The 16,467-nt window shown below is 42.0% G+C and overlaps 1 protein-coding gene across 1 annotated transcript in view; it reads left to right on the forward strand.

Moving 5' to 3' along the window:
• LOC118218888 (NACHT, LRR and PYD domains-containing protein 3-like) overlaps nt 1–16,467 on the forward strand; it is a 45,200-nt gene that overhangs the window by 13,132 nt on the left and 15,601 nt on the right. The window contains exons 5-8 of the mRNA XM_035401615.1: nt 78–417; nt 1,327–2,799; nt 2,938–3,247; nt 8,349–8,522. Of these exons, the coding sequence (XP_035257506.1) occupies nt 78–417; nt 1,327–2,799; nt 2,938–3,247; nt 8,349–8,522 (2,297 nt within the window). The remainder of the gene's footprint in view (nt 1–77; nt 418–1,326; nt 2,800–2,937; nt 3,248–8,348; nt 8,523–16,467) is intronic.

Here is a 16,467-nt window from a genome sequence, read left to right on the forward strand (position 1 = left end):
TCACACTGAGACAGCATACCCTCTTCATGTATTTATTTCACTCTGATACAGCACACCTCTAAATGTGTTTATTTCAGTCTCTCCTGCGCACTCTGATGAAGCTGAAGAAGACTGAAAAGTTGAAACTGTTTCAGAGCCATCTGAGTCAGGTTTGCCCAGAATGCTTACATAGTCTTCCTGAAGATCCTTCTGTACTGGATAAGCTTATGAAGATCAAGGAAGTGTTCAAGAGTCATCAAATTGCTGATTACCCAGAATGCACTGAGAGAGAGCAGGAGGATCCTGAGGCCCTGTACATAGTTGAGAAGATGCTGGAGACCTGTGGCATTGAGGGGTCTCTGAAGATCACACTCCATATCCTGATGAACACGAAGAAGAAGGATGTCACTGGCTCACTGGAGAGAGATGAGCAGCACAGTAAGATTTTCTCTCATTGCTGCTGTGGCCATTAGAATGCTGAAATGAGTTTAGCCAACAAATATAACAGAGTACAAAATAACGGAGTACTGATTTATAGTATTCACACTTTGATAATAGTGTTTTACATCTTGCATATAAAAAACATCACACACAACATGTACAGGAAGGCATTTCAATTCAAATATAGCATCCAGCAGTAATAATGGGGGCAAGCAAATGCACATGAGATTAAATGTTTCCGAAAGACTTTAAAACCAGGAGCCTTGGGATCAAAAGCCAGTTACTAAACCACTGTCCCATCAGACTGACTACCCTGAGGTTTTATCCTGGATTAAAGAGCACTGATCATAAAAATTATAAGATAATTAAATTACTGCATGACCCATGAAGACCATATTTACCATAAAGGCACATCATACTATGAACAATTAAGAAATTGAATGTTGAAATGGAAATGAATCCTTTTTATGTTTTCATTGTTGTGTGTACAACAGTTTGTGAGAAGTGTGAAACACTACTAGAGGTATGGGCAACACTTTACTTGAAGGTGCAGTTATAGCATATAGGGCATATCTTCATGATACATAACAAATAAACCTTGCCTGTTAATTTCACAATGTGTCCTCATGATGCAGAATTATTTCATATTAACAGACGAGATGTAACAGGGCTGGCCTTTGTTTCGCATGTGTAATCAAATATATTGTTAACTGTTCCATGTTTTCTACATTGGCGTTAATCAGTAATAACCTCTTGTTACCAAATTAGTTACAATTTAACTATATAGGTATAGCTGCAACTTAATGTGCAACACTTTCACAACATTGTGAAATCTTTCTGCATAAGTTTTTTTTTTTGTCTATTTCTGTTATTTTAAACATTGGTTCTCATATTTCGTCTCCTCAGATGAATTCAAAGAAAGAGCCCAGCAGGCACTGAAAACTCATCTGAAGAAGAGGTTTGAATGCATATTTGAAGGTTTAGCAAAGCAGAGACACCAAACCCTCCTCAATGAGATCTATACAGAGCTCTACATCACAGAGGGGGGAAGTAGGGGGGTCAATGATGAACATGAGATCAGACAGATTGAGATAGCATCGAAGAGGCAAACCACACATGAGACCGCAATCATCTGCAATGACATCTTTAAGCCTTCACCTGGACAAGAGAAACCAATCAGAACTGTGCTTACAAAGGGCATCGCTGGCATTGGGAAAACAGTCTCTGTGCAGAAGTTCATTCTGGACTGGGCAGATGGACAAGCCAATCAGGACATTGATTTCATCTTCACTCTTCCTTTCCGAGATCTGAATCTGAAAAAGGAGAGAGAATTTAGTCTCATGGAACTTCTGCAGCACTACTATCCACAACTGAAAGAGATCAAAAGTTTTGAAGATGATGAAGTCAAAGTTGTGTTCATCTTTGATGGTCTGGATGAGTGTCGACTTCCTCTAGATTTCCAAAGAAATGAGATTTGCTGTGATATAACAGAGTCATCTTCATTGGATGTGCTGCTGACCAACCTCATTAAGGGGAATCTGCTTCCATCTGCCCTCCTCTGGATCACCTCCCGACCAGCAGCAGCCAATCAGATCCCTCCTGAGTGCGTCCACCAGGTGACAGAGGTACGAGGATTCAATGACCCACAGAAGGAGGAGTACTTCTGGAAGAGAATCAGAGATCGGAACAAGGCCAGAAAAATTATCTCACACATAAAGTCATCCAGGAGTCTCTACATCATGTGTCACATACCAGTCTTCTGCTGGATTTCTGCCACTGTACTGGAGACAATGTTGGGTGAAGTACGCAATAGAAAAATGCCCAAAACTCTGACTGAAATGTACACACACTTCCTGCTCATTCAGACTAATGTGAAGAATGAAAAGTATCATGGCACCAATGAGACAACCCCAAAGAAAATGTCAGCATCAAATACAGAAATCATCCTGAACCTGGGGAACCTGGCTTTACTACAGCTGGAAAGGGGCAATCTGATATTCTATGAAGAGGACCTGAGAGAAAGTGGCATTGATGTCAGTGAAGCTTCAGTGTACTCTGGGGTGTGCACAGAGATCTTTAAAGAGGAGTGTGGGTTGGGTGAGAAGAAGGTCTACTGCTTTGTGCATCTGAGCATTCAGGAGTATCTGGCTGCCTTGTTTGTGTTTCATTCATATGTGAATGAGAACAGAAATGTACTCAGAGCAGAAGAATCAAAACCTTGCAGTGACAGAGTGCAGCTGTCTGAGTTACACAGGAACGCAGTGGATCAGGCCTTAGAGAGTAAGAATGGACACCTGGACCTTTTCCTCAGATTCCTTCTAGGCCTCTCTCTGGACTCCATTCAGACTCTATTAGGAGGAATACTGACACAGACAGGAAGCAGATCACCTGTACCAGGTCCACAGACACAGACAGGAAGCAGATCACCTGTACCAGATTGGCTAAAAGCACTATATAAATACAGTCCATTTACCATTTACCATTTAGATCCACAGACACAGACAGGAAGCAGATCAGAGAGCATTGAGAAAACAGTATTGTACATAAAGGAGAGGATCAAAAAAGAATCTTCAGCAGAGAGGACCATAAATCTTTTCCACTGTCTCAATGAACTGAATGACAGCTCTCTAGTGAAGGAAATCAAGAATTTCCAGAGATCAGGAAAACTCTCTAATGAAAAGCTGGAACCACACCAATGTTCAGCCATGGCCTTTATGTTACTGATGTCAGAGAAGATCCTAGATAAGTTTGACTTGAAGACCTACAAAACATCAGCAGCAGGTTGTCAGAGACTGCTACCAGTAGTCGGGAACTGCAGGAAGGCCATGTGAGTATGGTGTAATAATTAAAGTAGATAATGACAGCATGTTTTTATAAACACTTCATAGTTAAAGTGAAAATAGAATACAATAAAGGCAAGTGAGAATTATGATTTTTGAGTCAAGCTATTTTAACAGATTGTGTCCTCATTTAATGAATACAGAAGTACCATCAAATGTAAAAAATGTATCCAACATGGAAAATGTATTTTATTAGATGTAATTTACATATTATCATTAAAGATACCAGTTATTAAATACATCATGAATTCCTTGTTAGGCAAACCAATGTGATGGATCAATAATGGCCCAAACATACAACTCGCAGATTTAGATGAAGAGAGGGTATAGTATGTTACAGTATTAATATGAACATATTCCCCATCAAATAAAAAAATACAAGCTACACTTCCTTGACACAAAATTAGACAGACATGGAAAATAAATAATATAATTGTGAAAAAAATGAATGAGAACCACAGAACCGCAGAACCACAGCTCGTCTGTCCCACTGTGACCCAGGATGGTAAAATAAGTAGCTAAAGAATCAAGACCAGAGATCCAAGACTGTGATCAAAAAAGACCAAGGCAGAGCTGAGAAGCAAGGCAAATGGCGTAAGATCACAGGCTAACTTTAGCTTTACAGGCCAACACTTTATTTCAATTTTTTAAATAATTTGTATTTTAACAAAGGAGCTTTGTCACTAAGCATCTTTACCGGCCCCCAAAGAGTTAGCCTAGGGCAACAGTGGCAAGGAAAAACTCCCTGACTGATAACAGGAAGAAACCTTGAACAGAATCAGACTCAGAGGGGGAACCCATCTGCCGCGGGCAGGCACCGGTTTGTTATGGAAAATCAACAGTGGCAGGAGGCGGGGGTGCCCAGTTGGTCTAGCTGGTCTAGGGCTGGAGCTCCGGGCCGGGGGGGGGGTGCTCAGCAAACTTGGGTTAGAGCTCCAGGCAGGTGTCCAGAGCCGAGGAAAACGAGAACAAAAATGTTGTTGGGGGTTCAAATGGTAGAATAGCAAGCAGAGCAGAAGAAACAGAGGTGCTTACGTGCGATAAGGAAAACCCCGGCAGAATAAGGCTATGGCAGCATAGCTAAGGGAAACAGAGGCAGGGGCCAACGCAGTCATGAGGGCAGCCTGAGACAGTCATCACCAGACCATGACCAGTTCAGCTTAACACAGCACTACCAATGATGATCCAGTGACAGCACTAACCGCTCAGTCTACCAGAGACTCTATAACTATGCCCGCCACCCACTCCTGCCCCTCAAATATAAGAGAGACTAAAAATATCTTTTTTGAGCCTAGCTTTAAATAAGGTGATAGTGTCTGCGCCCCAAACATGGGCAGGCAACTTGTTCCACAGGAGGGGAGCACGATAGGAGAAGGCTCTACCACCTATGGAACTTTTAGATATTCTAGGAATAACAAGGAGGCCTGCACCCTGCGAACAGAGCGTTTGTGATGGAATATAAGGAAGAAGTAAATCATTTAAGTACAAAGGGGCAAGCCCATGTAAGGCTTTAAAGGTAAGAAGTAGTATCTTATAGTCTATTCGGAATTTAATTGGCAACCAGTGAAGCGATGCTAACACTGGGCTGATGTGCTCGAATCTCCTTGTTCTAGTGAGAATACGAGCTGCTGCATTTTGAATTAGCTGGAGCCCTTCAGAGAGGAATTTGCACATCCAGACAAAAGAGCATTGCAGTAATCTAATCTTGAAGTAGCAAAAGCATGAACTAGCTTTTCTGCATCATGTAAGGACAGTATTTTCCAAATTTTTAAGATGTTTCACAAATGATAAAAAGCAACCCTGAACCAAGAGAGTGCCTGTCCAAGGAGGCCTACAAGATTTTCAAGTCTATCCAGAAGTGTGAGGTGATCAACTGTGTGAAATACCGCACTTAAGTCTAAAAGCACAGGTACAGAGATGCAGCCATGGTCGGCAGCGAGGAGTAGGTCATTGAGTACTTTGACCAGGGCTGTTTCAGTGCTGTGAGAGGGTCTGAAACCAGATTGAAAAACTTCCAATATATGATTGGAGTGCAAAAATGAACCAAGTTGTTTTGAAATGGCCTGTTCTAGTATTTTAGAAAGAAAGGGAGGTTCGAGATAAGCCTGTAGTTAGACAGGTCATTCACATCCAAGTTTGGCTTCTTAAGAAGGGGTTTGATGGCTGCAAGTTTAAGAGTCTGTGGTATGTGTCCAGATGCTAAAGACACATTGAAAATATGTAACATTGGTGTTCCAATCACTGGTAATAGCTCCTTGAAATGCTTCGTAGGGATAGGGTCTAGAAGACAAGTAGAAGATTTTTAGTAATGAACTATGGCATTAATCTCCATGAGATCTATTGGAGCAAAAGAGTTCAGATAGGCCGCCTGTCTTTCTGAAGATTCTTCTGAAGATTCTGCATCCATGCGTTGAGCAGATGGAAGGGCAGACCCTATATGAGGGGTGGTAGGAGAACTTTGAATCTTGCCCCTGATTTTTATAATTTTGTCACCAAAGAAATTCATTAAGTCATTGCTACTAAATGATATTGAGGCACATGGATCAACTTGATTCTTGGTCAGCCTGGCAGCAGTGTTAAACAGGTGCCTAGGATTGTTTCATCTATTAAAGTAGAAAAGTATGAGGAACGTGCTGTGGAGAGGGCATGTTTATAAGTTAGTAGACTGTCTTTCCAGTTCTGGAGGAATACCTGCAATTTAGTAGAACGCCATTTGCGCTCTAGTTGGCGTGAAGCTTGTTTGAGAGCAGGAGTATGGTCCTTGTACCAGGGTGATAATTTCTTATAGCGGACTTTCCTCTTCTTAAGAGGTGCGATAGTATCCAGGGTTCTGGAAAGTACGTAATTTATGTTGTCTGTCAGCTGATCAATTGAGCTAATGCTTGCATTTTTGTATGCGTTTGGATGGGAGCCAAGAAAATCCCCACAGTGCACAAATGAGCCTGGGAGCTCATTAATAAAAGCATTTGCAGTCCTGGAGGAAAGCTTACAGATAAGGTAGAATGAAGGATCTGGTGACACATGACAGACTTGTGAAAGTTGGAAAGTAATTAAATAATGGTCTGATAGCACAGGGTTTTTAGGCATAACTGCTATATTTGCTATTTCTGTATCATAAGTTTAGACCAGATCAAGAGTATGGTTATGAGAATGTGTGGACTGATGTATATGTTGATCGAAGCCAATAGATTCAGTGATAGACAAGAGTGCTGATCTGAGAGGATCACCTTCACTATCCATGTGAATATTGAAGTCCCCTACAATTACTACTTTATCTGAATTAACAACCAGGCTGGAAAGGAAATCAGCAAACTCAAGTAAAAAGCCACTGTATGGCCCTGGTGGCCTGTATACAATTGCAAGGATAAAACGGACTGCTTTTTTGTCTGGATGTGCAAAACTGAGAACAAGCACTTCAAAAAAGTTACATTTGAAGCCGGATTTCAAAGTAGCAAAAAGATTAGAATGATATACAGCAGCAACACCACCGCCACGACCCGTCAGACGGGGAACGTGAGTATAGCTGTAGCCAGGAGGGGTGGATTCATTTAAGGCAATATACAGTTTTAAGCCAAGTTTCAGTTACACATAAGATTTCAACTTGGTGATCAGTAATTAATTCATTTACAAGAGTTGCCTTAGGGGCTAGTGATCTGATATTAATTAATCCAATTTTTAGCTGAGTTTGGTCAGCCGCATTATTAGTAAAATAACAAGGTCTGATTTTTTGCAGATAAGCCATACGAACACCCCTATGGTCTTTATTGAACTAACATTTGTCCTTAACTTTGACTTGGACAAGTAAACACAAGTGTTACACTTATTCTTATCTAACTCAGTTTGGTGAAGTAGTTCGAACTGTGTTTGTGTAGAAAAAAGAATCCCTTTTTTTAAATGTCAGTCAGTTAAGGACGAATGTTGATTGAATCAAATCCATGTTTTTCAAAAGGGGGAAAGAATCCCCCTTTTTTCCCTAGTCCATGCATAGATAATTTGTGAGTGGGAGATGACCAGAGAGAGCCTGCTCAGTCTGTACCCCTCTTATATTGTTCATGAAGATGAGATTTTTTTTCAACATTATGATTAATGTAATGCTGGGTTTGGTTTGGGGGAGGCAAGTGTGGTTATGAATTAAATGTTTGTGTTACTGTATTGTGAGATTAGGTCAGGCAGTAAATGCACCCTGTTACAAGGCCAGTAGTGCCACCCTGGTCTCTGCTTTATTCTGGTGTAGGCTGACCCAGAATCCAATAGTGCCTGTAGACAGAGTGAAAATAGGAAGGTAGAGGAATTGTAGGATATAATGGGTGTCAGGGTGAGGTCTTCTCAGGGGACTGTTAAAGTGCCTGTTTTTGAGGTAATTCTGTGGCTTATCTCAGGCTAAAGTCTGGCCTGTACAAGGTTCTGAAGTTTCCTAAAGCCTGGAAAAAGATAAATGCTGTCTCCTTGGATAGCACCATCAAATGTATCACTATTACAACAAAATGAACTCAAAGGCATCATTAACAGTTCCTACATAGCTTTGGTTTCACTACCTGGTTATATGTAACACCAGCAAAACAGACAGACTGCACTACATGGTTATATATAACCTCAGCAAAACAGACAGACTGCACTACAGTACCTGGTTACATGTGAACAGATCACTTGTTTGCATTCCTGTTTCTAAAGTGAATCTGGCTTTTGCTGTGTATTGGCTTGCAATGCTGTGGGAAGTTTCTCACAGTTACCAGCAAAAGTAAAGAAGCAGAGCCTAACTCACTATCCACCCTGAAAGATGTGTGTTATTTCTTGCATCTTTACTTTTGGTTGTATCTGTGCCAAATGTCAGAAGAAAGGGGGCCATTTGGGTAAGAATTTCATCTGTAGAACTGTCAGAGTTCTGTCCAACAGGACGTCTAAGTCTCAGGCCCGAAGTGCTGCAATTGGAGAGTGTAGCAAAGTCATTTTCCTCAGAGCATTACTAACTTTAAATCCTCAATATCACTCTTCATCACTCAATGTGATTACTGTTACATTGCACATATAAGATTTTACAGGATATTGCGCTATTTAAACATACAATAATATATCAACTCTCTTTTGCAGACTGAACAGCTGTGGCCTCACAGGGAAGTCCTGTGAAATTGTGGCCTCTGCTCTCCAGTCATCAAACTCACCCCTGAGAGATCTGGACCTCAGCAACAATAACCTGGGAGATTCAGGAGTGAAGCTGCTCTGTGCTGGACTGATGAGTCCAAACTGTAAACTACAGACACTGGGGTGAGTAGTGCTGTGCACTGTGTGACCTTAACTAAATAGAATTGGTGATTATGGCTCTGTGCAGTAAAATATAGGGTTTCCAGGTTTATGGTTCCTGACCATAACGTAAGGGTTTAGTGGAGTCTGTAGTATCAGGTCACAGGTGATGACTGAATGCTGAATGCATGATTGACATGATTGTAAAATATTGACCACTTCAGTACAGGAATATGTTTCACGTCTATCATAACATAACAAAAATAACATAACATAACATAATGACGAGAATAGGCCATTCAGCCCGACATGCTCGCCATTTTCCTACCTACCACTAGTGCTTGGTTTACCTACAAACTAGATAGTTTCCAGCACCATATGGTCATAAACTCTGTAAAACTGAGTGACATGTTGGTCTCCAGTCGGCACCCTGAGCCGACCAGAGGAGGATGGGTTTCCCCTTGCGCCTGATTCCTTCTGAGGTCTCTTCCCATCTGCCACAGGGAGTTTCTTCTTGCCACTGTTGCCTTAGGCTTGCTCCTGTGGGGGTTTAGGCCAGGGTTGTCTGTAAAGCGTATTGTGAACAGGAATAAGGGTGCAGATAAATGTTTTTTCTTTATTTAAATCACAGCACAAACAAGAAATGGCAATAACCTCAATTGTTTAAAAAAATGAACTTAAAAACTGTTGCTGTTTAAAGTGCTTGACAAACTCAGATAAATAAATATAATATATATATAAGATAAATAAACTCAAATAACTCAAATAAAAGTGTGCGCTGCTCCCGGAGGAGTACAGGGCGCGGTTTCACACATACACACTAGTGATGCGCGGATCGGCTCTGACGTCATCCGAATCCACATGTACGCAATCATCCACCCGCCACCCACCCGAACAAATTATTTTATCTGATTTAGAGACCCGCACCCGATCACACATTACCGCTATTTCTCATTATTTCGCAGCTGTTGCATATGACATACCCAGCACTTGACTCGTCATTCACTAAATCGCTCCCACACGGAACTTTTCTGCCCTTCCTTTTTTAATTCTCCTTTTTTAATTTTCTCTCGGATCTTTTTTGCCTCCATTGCTGCTTAAGACAAATGGACGCCGCAATTGGCGCAACGAGAGTCTAGTCTGCTAATTCACGCCTGACGAAAAATGAAGCTTAAAATATGTTCACATTTTAGAGAATGTAATTAATATTTTCCTCATTAATGATGTATTATTTCACCCACCCGTAACCCATCCGCTATTAATCAGAATGTTAATTTTTATGACTCGGCCCACCCGATCCGCAGATTAACCGTGGTGCCCGCGGATATAACTGCGATCCGCACATCACTAATACACACATGCCTTATTTTTTTCCCCACCTGCATTCAGCGAAGAAGAATATCAGGGTCAGAGCCAATCAGAGGCAGAGTAGGGGCGGGTCTTCGCAGAATGCGGGTGGGAGAAAAAAAAATAACGCTACACACACAGAGAGACAGACCTGCTAAATGTCAGGTGCACCGGTGCGACCAATGAAAATGTTCAGTCGCACTTGACAGATTTTTGGTCGCATGTTCAACCAAAATGGTCGCACTCTGGAGCCTTGATTTATACTCACTACTATCCCAGCATCCTGTTGGCTTTTTTACTGCAACAGCACAGTGCCTAGAACCTGAAAGGATTTGATCAACTATTACTCCCAAAATTGAGCACATTCCAATGTTGTTCCTCCCATAAAGTAATCTAGCCTTGTGTTATTATTTCCCACATGTAGAACTTTACATTTAGCTTTATTGAGTTTCATTTGCCAGGTTTCTGCCCACTTCTGGATTCACTTCTGTCATATATTGCAGTCTTCATCCATCCCCATTATTCACTACCTGCTATGAACTCTAATGAAATCCATACTTACACCCCACTCTCTTTCATACGCTGACCTTGTGATGAAGATAAGTTGTACTCCTTCACATTACACACCTGTGTGTGCTACAGGGTTGTGGTGTTTCTGAAGATATTGAGCATAAAATGAGATATTATCAGGGCCGCGTTTACCCATCTTGAGGCCCTGGGCTACGCAGCTCAGAGGCCCCCCCGCCGCGGCGACGCACGCACGCAAAGATACGCAACACAAGACAACCCCATAATAAGCCAGTGCAAAGAGGCCATGGGAAAATACACACCAACGCCATACAAAAGAACGCCAATTATAGTCATACTGCAAACACACAACGGCAGGATAATCAAAATTCGAGCAGTTTTATCACACGGCAAACAGTCCACAAAAGAAAAACAACATTCTAATTCTATTTGTATGAGAAATACATATGGGCATCGCTGAATAGAATATCGTAGTCATTTTTGTTTATAAACTACACGATAATATTCAAGACTTAAACTAGCATATTTAAAAAAATCTGACTCACCAGTGATGTCATTAAAAGGCCTTTTTCCTGCTTTTCTTTGATGCAAAATCCTTAATTAAATCCTTAAAATCCAGCTGGCGCAGCAGATCATGCTCAATGGACAGAATGGTCAACCCGTTCAGTCTATTTTCCTCAATGGATGCCCTCAGTCTGTTCTTAATAATGCCCAACTTGAAAATGATCTTTCTCTGGTGGCATTTGAAATAGGAAGAGTGAGATAAATTCGGAGTGCAATGTCCACGTTTGGGAAAGCACTTTGGAGTTGTTTCTCTCTCAGTAAGACCATCAGGTTTCTTGGTGACAGATCGTCAGTTGTTGTGTCACAGAATTTAATGAACTGAACAAGCTCATCCTCAAAAACATCCTGTAAATCGGTGCTATATTTTTTCTGAAGATTGCGGCTTGCTTCACGTATTTCAGACACAGACAGGCTCTTGAGATGGGTTAAAAAGCCAAAATAGTCGCAAGTCTCTGTGTAGGACTTATGTCTTGCTTGCAAAGCACTTGTTAGTTTGTCAATTATGACTAAAAATACCTCGACACGAAACTTCTCAGCTCCAATTAGAATGTGGTCAGGTGCACTGGAATCATCTGCTCTCCATTTTCTCTTCGCCTGCCGAGTTACCACAGACCTGTATTCCTGTGTTCCTCCCATTTCCTTGGCCTGCGTCTCCAGGTCTCCAAACTGGTCGCGTAAACCTGCCACGAAATCTGACAGTGATCGCAGCATATCCACAGCCGTAACGAGATCCACATCTACCTTCTGGAGGATAGTACTCGTTGTCTGAATTCTTTGTAATACTTTGTTCCACAATATACACAAGAAAGCTGTCTCTAATCGGTTCATTTTGTTAGCCAGAGAGCGCGCCTCGTCACGCGTGAGAGCATTCTGAGAATCATCATCTGATATGTTTATTAGCGAATTCAATATATTTTTATAGTTTACACAGAGAGCTTTGGTGGCCTGGGCGTGAGCGGCCCATCTCCTGTCCGACAGTCCCTTTAAAGTCTCTATGCGTTTGTTAACATTGGGCTCAAGTCCATCCATCATAACCTTCCATCGGCGGGGTGATCCCGAGAAAAGATTGAAGAGTGAACAGATCTGTAAAATGTGGTTGTTTCAGAGCAGCAGTCTACACTGTTCACTCCGACTAAATTGAGTGAGTGGGCTGCACAAGGTATCCACTCAGCCAAAGGATTTACTTCTAGAATACGGGCCCTCAGTCCTTTGTACACACCTGACGTGTTGGATGCATTATCAAAACATTGTCCCCTACAATTATTTATATCAATATTCATGTCATTTAGCACGTCTGTAACGGACTGAAAAAGAGACTCACCGGTATGACTGTATATGGGCAGGAATTTTAAAAAACACTCGAAGACTTGACCTTCCTGAGAGACATATCTTATCACGAATGTTAGCTGATCAATATGGGTTAAATCTGGGGTTGAATCAACAACAAGAGAGAAGTACTTTGCTTTCTGCACCATTAGAATAATTTCAGCTTGAACTCGCTGTCCCATAATTGCAATGAATTCATCACATATAGTGTTGGATAAATAGGAAGTAGACCCACTCCCCTGGTTTCCATATTTCTTTAAATGTTCGGCAAGAAAGGGGTCGAACTTGCTGAGTAGCTCAAGTATTCCCAAATAGTTGCCATTGTTAGGGGAACCGAGAACTTCATCGCCTCCTCGGAATGCGAGACCTCGTTCTGACAAGAACTGTATAACGGAGACAATTCGTTTTAGGACCTCGCGCCAATACTTCCCCTCCTCTTCGCAGCGCTCCTTAAGTTCGTTGTCAATTCCGTGCACCTGTGTGCGAGCGAACCAGATGAGCATTGCATTTCGATGAGACTGGCTTGACTCATGCTCTTCAGTCCGACAAGAAGCATGTTTCCAATCAGAAAACCCGGATTGAGAAAAGGCAGATGGTGTCCCGCCGAAAAGCCGACAAAAAAAGCAATATACATTACCGGTTGTTGGAGAATAAACTAACCACTCACGGGTAACACTCTCCCCATTACGCAGATTACGCGAGAACAAGGTCTTACTCAATTGTCTGTTCTGATTTTTATACGATCGTTCTGATGCTGTGAATGCTATGTCTTTATTTTGACATGACAAGGATGCTTTTATTCCTTTGCTCACCCAATAGCTACGCAAGTTTTCGGTAACGGGTCCCCAACAAGCTACATCAGTGGATGTGGCTCCACATGTTGCATCTTTCCTCCCGACCGTGGCGCCTGCACCTGCTAGCGGAGTAGTTTCGTCAGCAGCACTGACAGTGCTGATGTTATCAGTGTCTCCGGAGCCGGGTTCCAGAGAAGGCGTACTCGATGCTAACAGGGTTGATGTCGTGGCTGTGCCATCTCTGCCTGGTGACGGCGGTATAGTTTCCGGAGAAGGCGGCCGGGTTGACTGAGTTGGTGTGGCGGGACTTGGGTTAGCATCTGCATCATCGTCAGCGTCAGGGCATGTGTCAGGGAAGGGATCGTTGTTGATGTCGGAGCCTGCATCGGTTGCTGTTAAGTAAGCATCCGTTGATGTTTTGAAGAATGAAGTAAGCTTCAGTATTTTACTGAGAACTTCTTTGTTTCTTGCTTTTTGTTGTTGTTTTCTTGCTCTTTTTTGCGCCCCACTCTCAAAATTTCTGCTTGACGACATGTTTGTTTTAGATGGAATTTTGATGATGACACAAGAATTCTCGCGACAACATATTTTGTACGTTTACGTTGGTTAGATTAACGGCAGTATATCGCGAGACGTGCAGCAATCCTGCGGGTACGTATGTATGTCAAAACGAATTAAAAATTTGTGAAAAAAACCATTCCCCTCACCGCTGAGGCCCCCTAGCAGCAGAGGCTCGGGACTGCAGCCCATGTAGCCCATTGGGTAAACGCAGCCTTGGATATTATTACTGTTGGTAAAATCAACTATTGGTCGATATGGTATGTGTGTACATCTTAGGGAAGAGTGTCAATCTGATCAACATGCAAGCTGCTGTTTAGATGCAAAGTTACATCACTTAGTTTTGTCACTTTTCTGTGGTTCCAATCCAAAGCTAAAGTCTGGATTTTAGAACATTTAAAATCAACAGCAGTTGGCTTTACTTATCTTGCTAGGCAGACGGTAGAGGTTGCGCAGGGTCATTATATAGCAGAAACACAAGGAGACTCCTCACTGCTATATAGAGCACAGGGTCATTATATAGCAGAAACACAAGGAGACTCCTCACTGCTATATAGAGCACAGGGTTATTATATGCACCTTTAGCTGCTCCAAACAAAACTGGCACCAACCCACCATACTGTCCATAGCCCAGCTCCCAAACACCATCTAAAAGCACCCTCCCCTTGGCCTGGAAGCTAGGCCTCTTATAGAGCCCATGGTTAGGTAATGGGCCACAGCTGATGTGATTGCAATGAACCATAGCTGCAGCTATACCTCTCTGTAGGGCCGATGCTGCCCCCTGGTGGACAGCACCCCAATTCCCTTCCTGGCATCACATGTTAAACAGGCAAGAGCTTTGAGGATATGCTGTAGGGCACTCAGAACAACACCAATTAATGCATTACTAATGAGATGGGAGAAATACCACTGAGGCATAGATGGATAAAACTTGCTTTGCATAACTGGATTAAGTTTAAATGATCTAGTGTAGATCACCCTGCTAGGCATCCTATTGAGGACACATGGGAAGTGGACATGCAAGGGCAGAAAAAGTAGAAAAGCTCTTCTTAATTGTGCGAGTATGCAATGGGGAAAGCTACAATTGGAGGGGAAAAGACATGGCTTCTTCAACCTGCTGGTCTGTCATCTCCCCCTGGTTTCTTCTGGATCCTGTAATAGACCTAGCTGTGTTAGGAAAGAACAGAACTGACACAGAGGGCCTCTTACAGTAAGTTCAGCTGACGCACAGCTGCAGAAAGTGTGGGGTGGATATCTGCAGATCCTCAATATCACTCTTCATCACTCAACATGATTACTGTAACATAGCGACATATCACATTTTACAGGATATTTCGCTATTTAAAAATACAATAATATATTAACTCTCTTTTGCAGACTGAACAGGTGTCGCCTCACAGAGAAGTCCTGTGAAATTGTGGCCTCTGCTCTCCAGTCATCAGACTCACCCCTGAGAGATTTGGACCTCAGCGTCAATAACCTGGGAGATTCAGGAGTGAAGCTGCTCTGTGCTGGACTGATGAGTCCAAACTGTAAACTACAGACACTGGGGTGAGTAGTGCTGTGTACTGTGTGACCTTAACTAAATAGAATAAGTGATTATGGATCTGTGCAGTGAAATACAGGGTTGCCAGGTTTGTGGTTCCTGACCATAACGTAAGGTTTCAGTGGAGTCTGTAGTATCAGGTCACAGGTGATGACTGAATGCATGATTGACTTTGTAAAATATTGACCACATCAGTACAGTAATATGTTTCACGTCTATCATAACATAACAAAAATAACATAACGTAACATAATGACGAGAATAGGCCATTCAGCCCGACATGCTCGCCATTTTCCTACCTACCACTAGTGCTTGGTTTACCTACAAACTAGATAGTATCCAGCATCGTATCAAGCCCGGTCTTGACAACCCCCAGAGTTTCTGCCTCTACTACATGACATGCGCCAAGCTATTCTACACAGTGACTACTCTCTGTGTGAAAAAATACTTCCTAACGTCGGTGCGGAATTTACCTTTTGCTAATTTCCTTTTATGCCCCCTCGTCATACTAACAGAGCTGAACCTGAAGAATCTCTTGTAGTTCACTTTGTTGATCTCCTTTATGAATTTAAAAGACTCAATCAAATAACCCTGAGTCTACTTTTACTAAGCTTGAAGAAGTTAAGCATCTGAAGTCTTTCCTCAAAACTTTTATCTTTCATACCAGGAACCAGTTTGGTTTCCCTTCTTTCAACCTTTTCCAGATCCTCTATATCTTTCTTGTAGTACAGTCCCCAGAACTGCACACAGTTCACTAAGTGTGGTCTGACAAAGGTATTGTATAAAATAAGTATAACTTCCTTGGATTTACAGGGCTCCAGACTAACTTTTTACATTGGATGCACTGGTGCGCCTAACTTTTTCATTTAGGTGCAGCAGCACATAATTTAGTTAGACCCAAAATTTTCACCTGCGCCTTTTGGCAGCAGTAATAATACATTTTAAGTGTTACCTTTTTTGTCAGTTCCCATACACATTGGTAATTTCTTAACACATGTAAATGATTGTAAACAGGAATAAAGGTGCAGATAAATGTTTTTTCTTTATTTAAATCACAGCACAAACAAGAAATCGGCAATAACCTCAATTGTTTAAAAAATAAACTTAAAAAGTGCTGATGTTTAAAGTGCTTGACAAACTCAAATAAATAAATCAAACTCAAATAACTCAAATAAAAGTGTGCGCTGCTCCCGGAGGAGTACAGGGCGCGGTTTCACACATACACACTAGTGATGCGCGGATCGGCTCTGACGTCATCCGAATCCGCATGTACGCAATCATCCACCCGCCACCCACCCGAACAAAT

Source organism: Anguilla anguilla, chromosome 19 (genome assembly GCF_013347855.1).
Source record: "Anguilla anguilla isolate fAngAng1 chromosome 19, fAngAng1.pri, whole genome shotgun sequence".
Classification (NCBI taxonomy): Eukaryota; Metazoa; Chordata; class Actinopteri; order Anguilliformes; family Anguillidae; genus Anguilla; species Anguilla anguilla.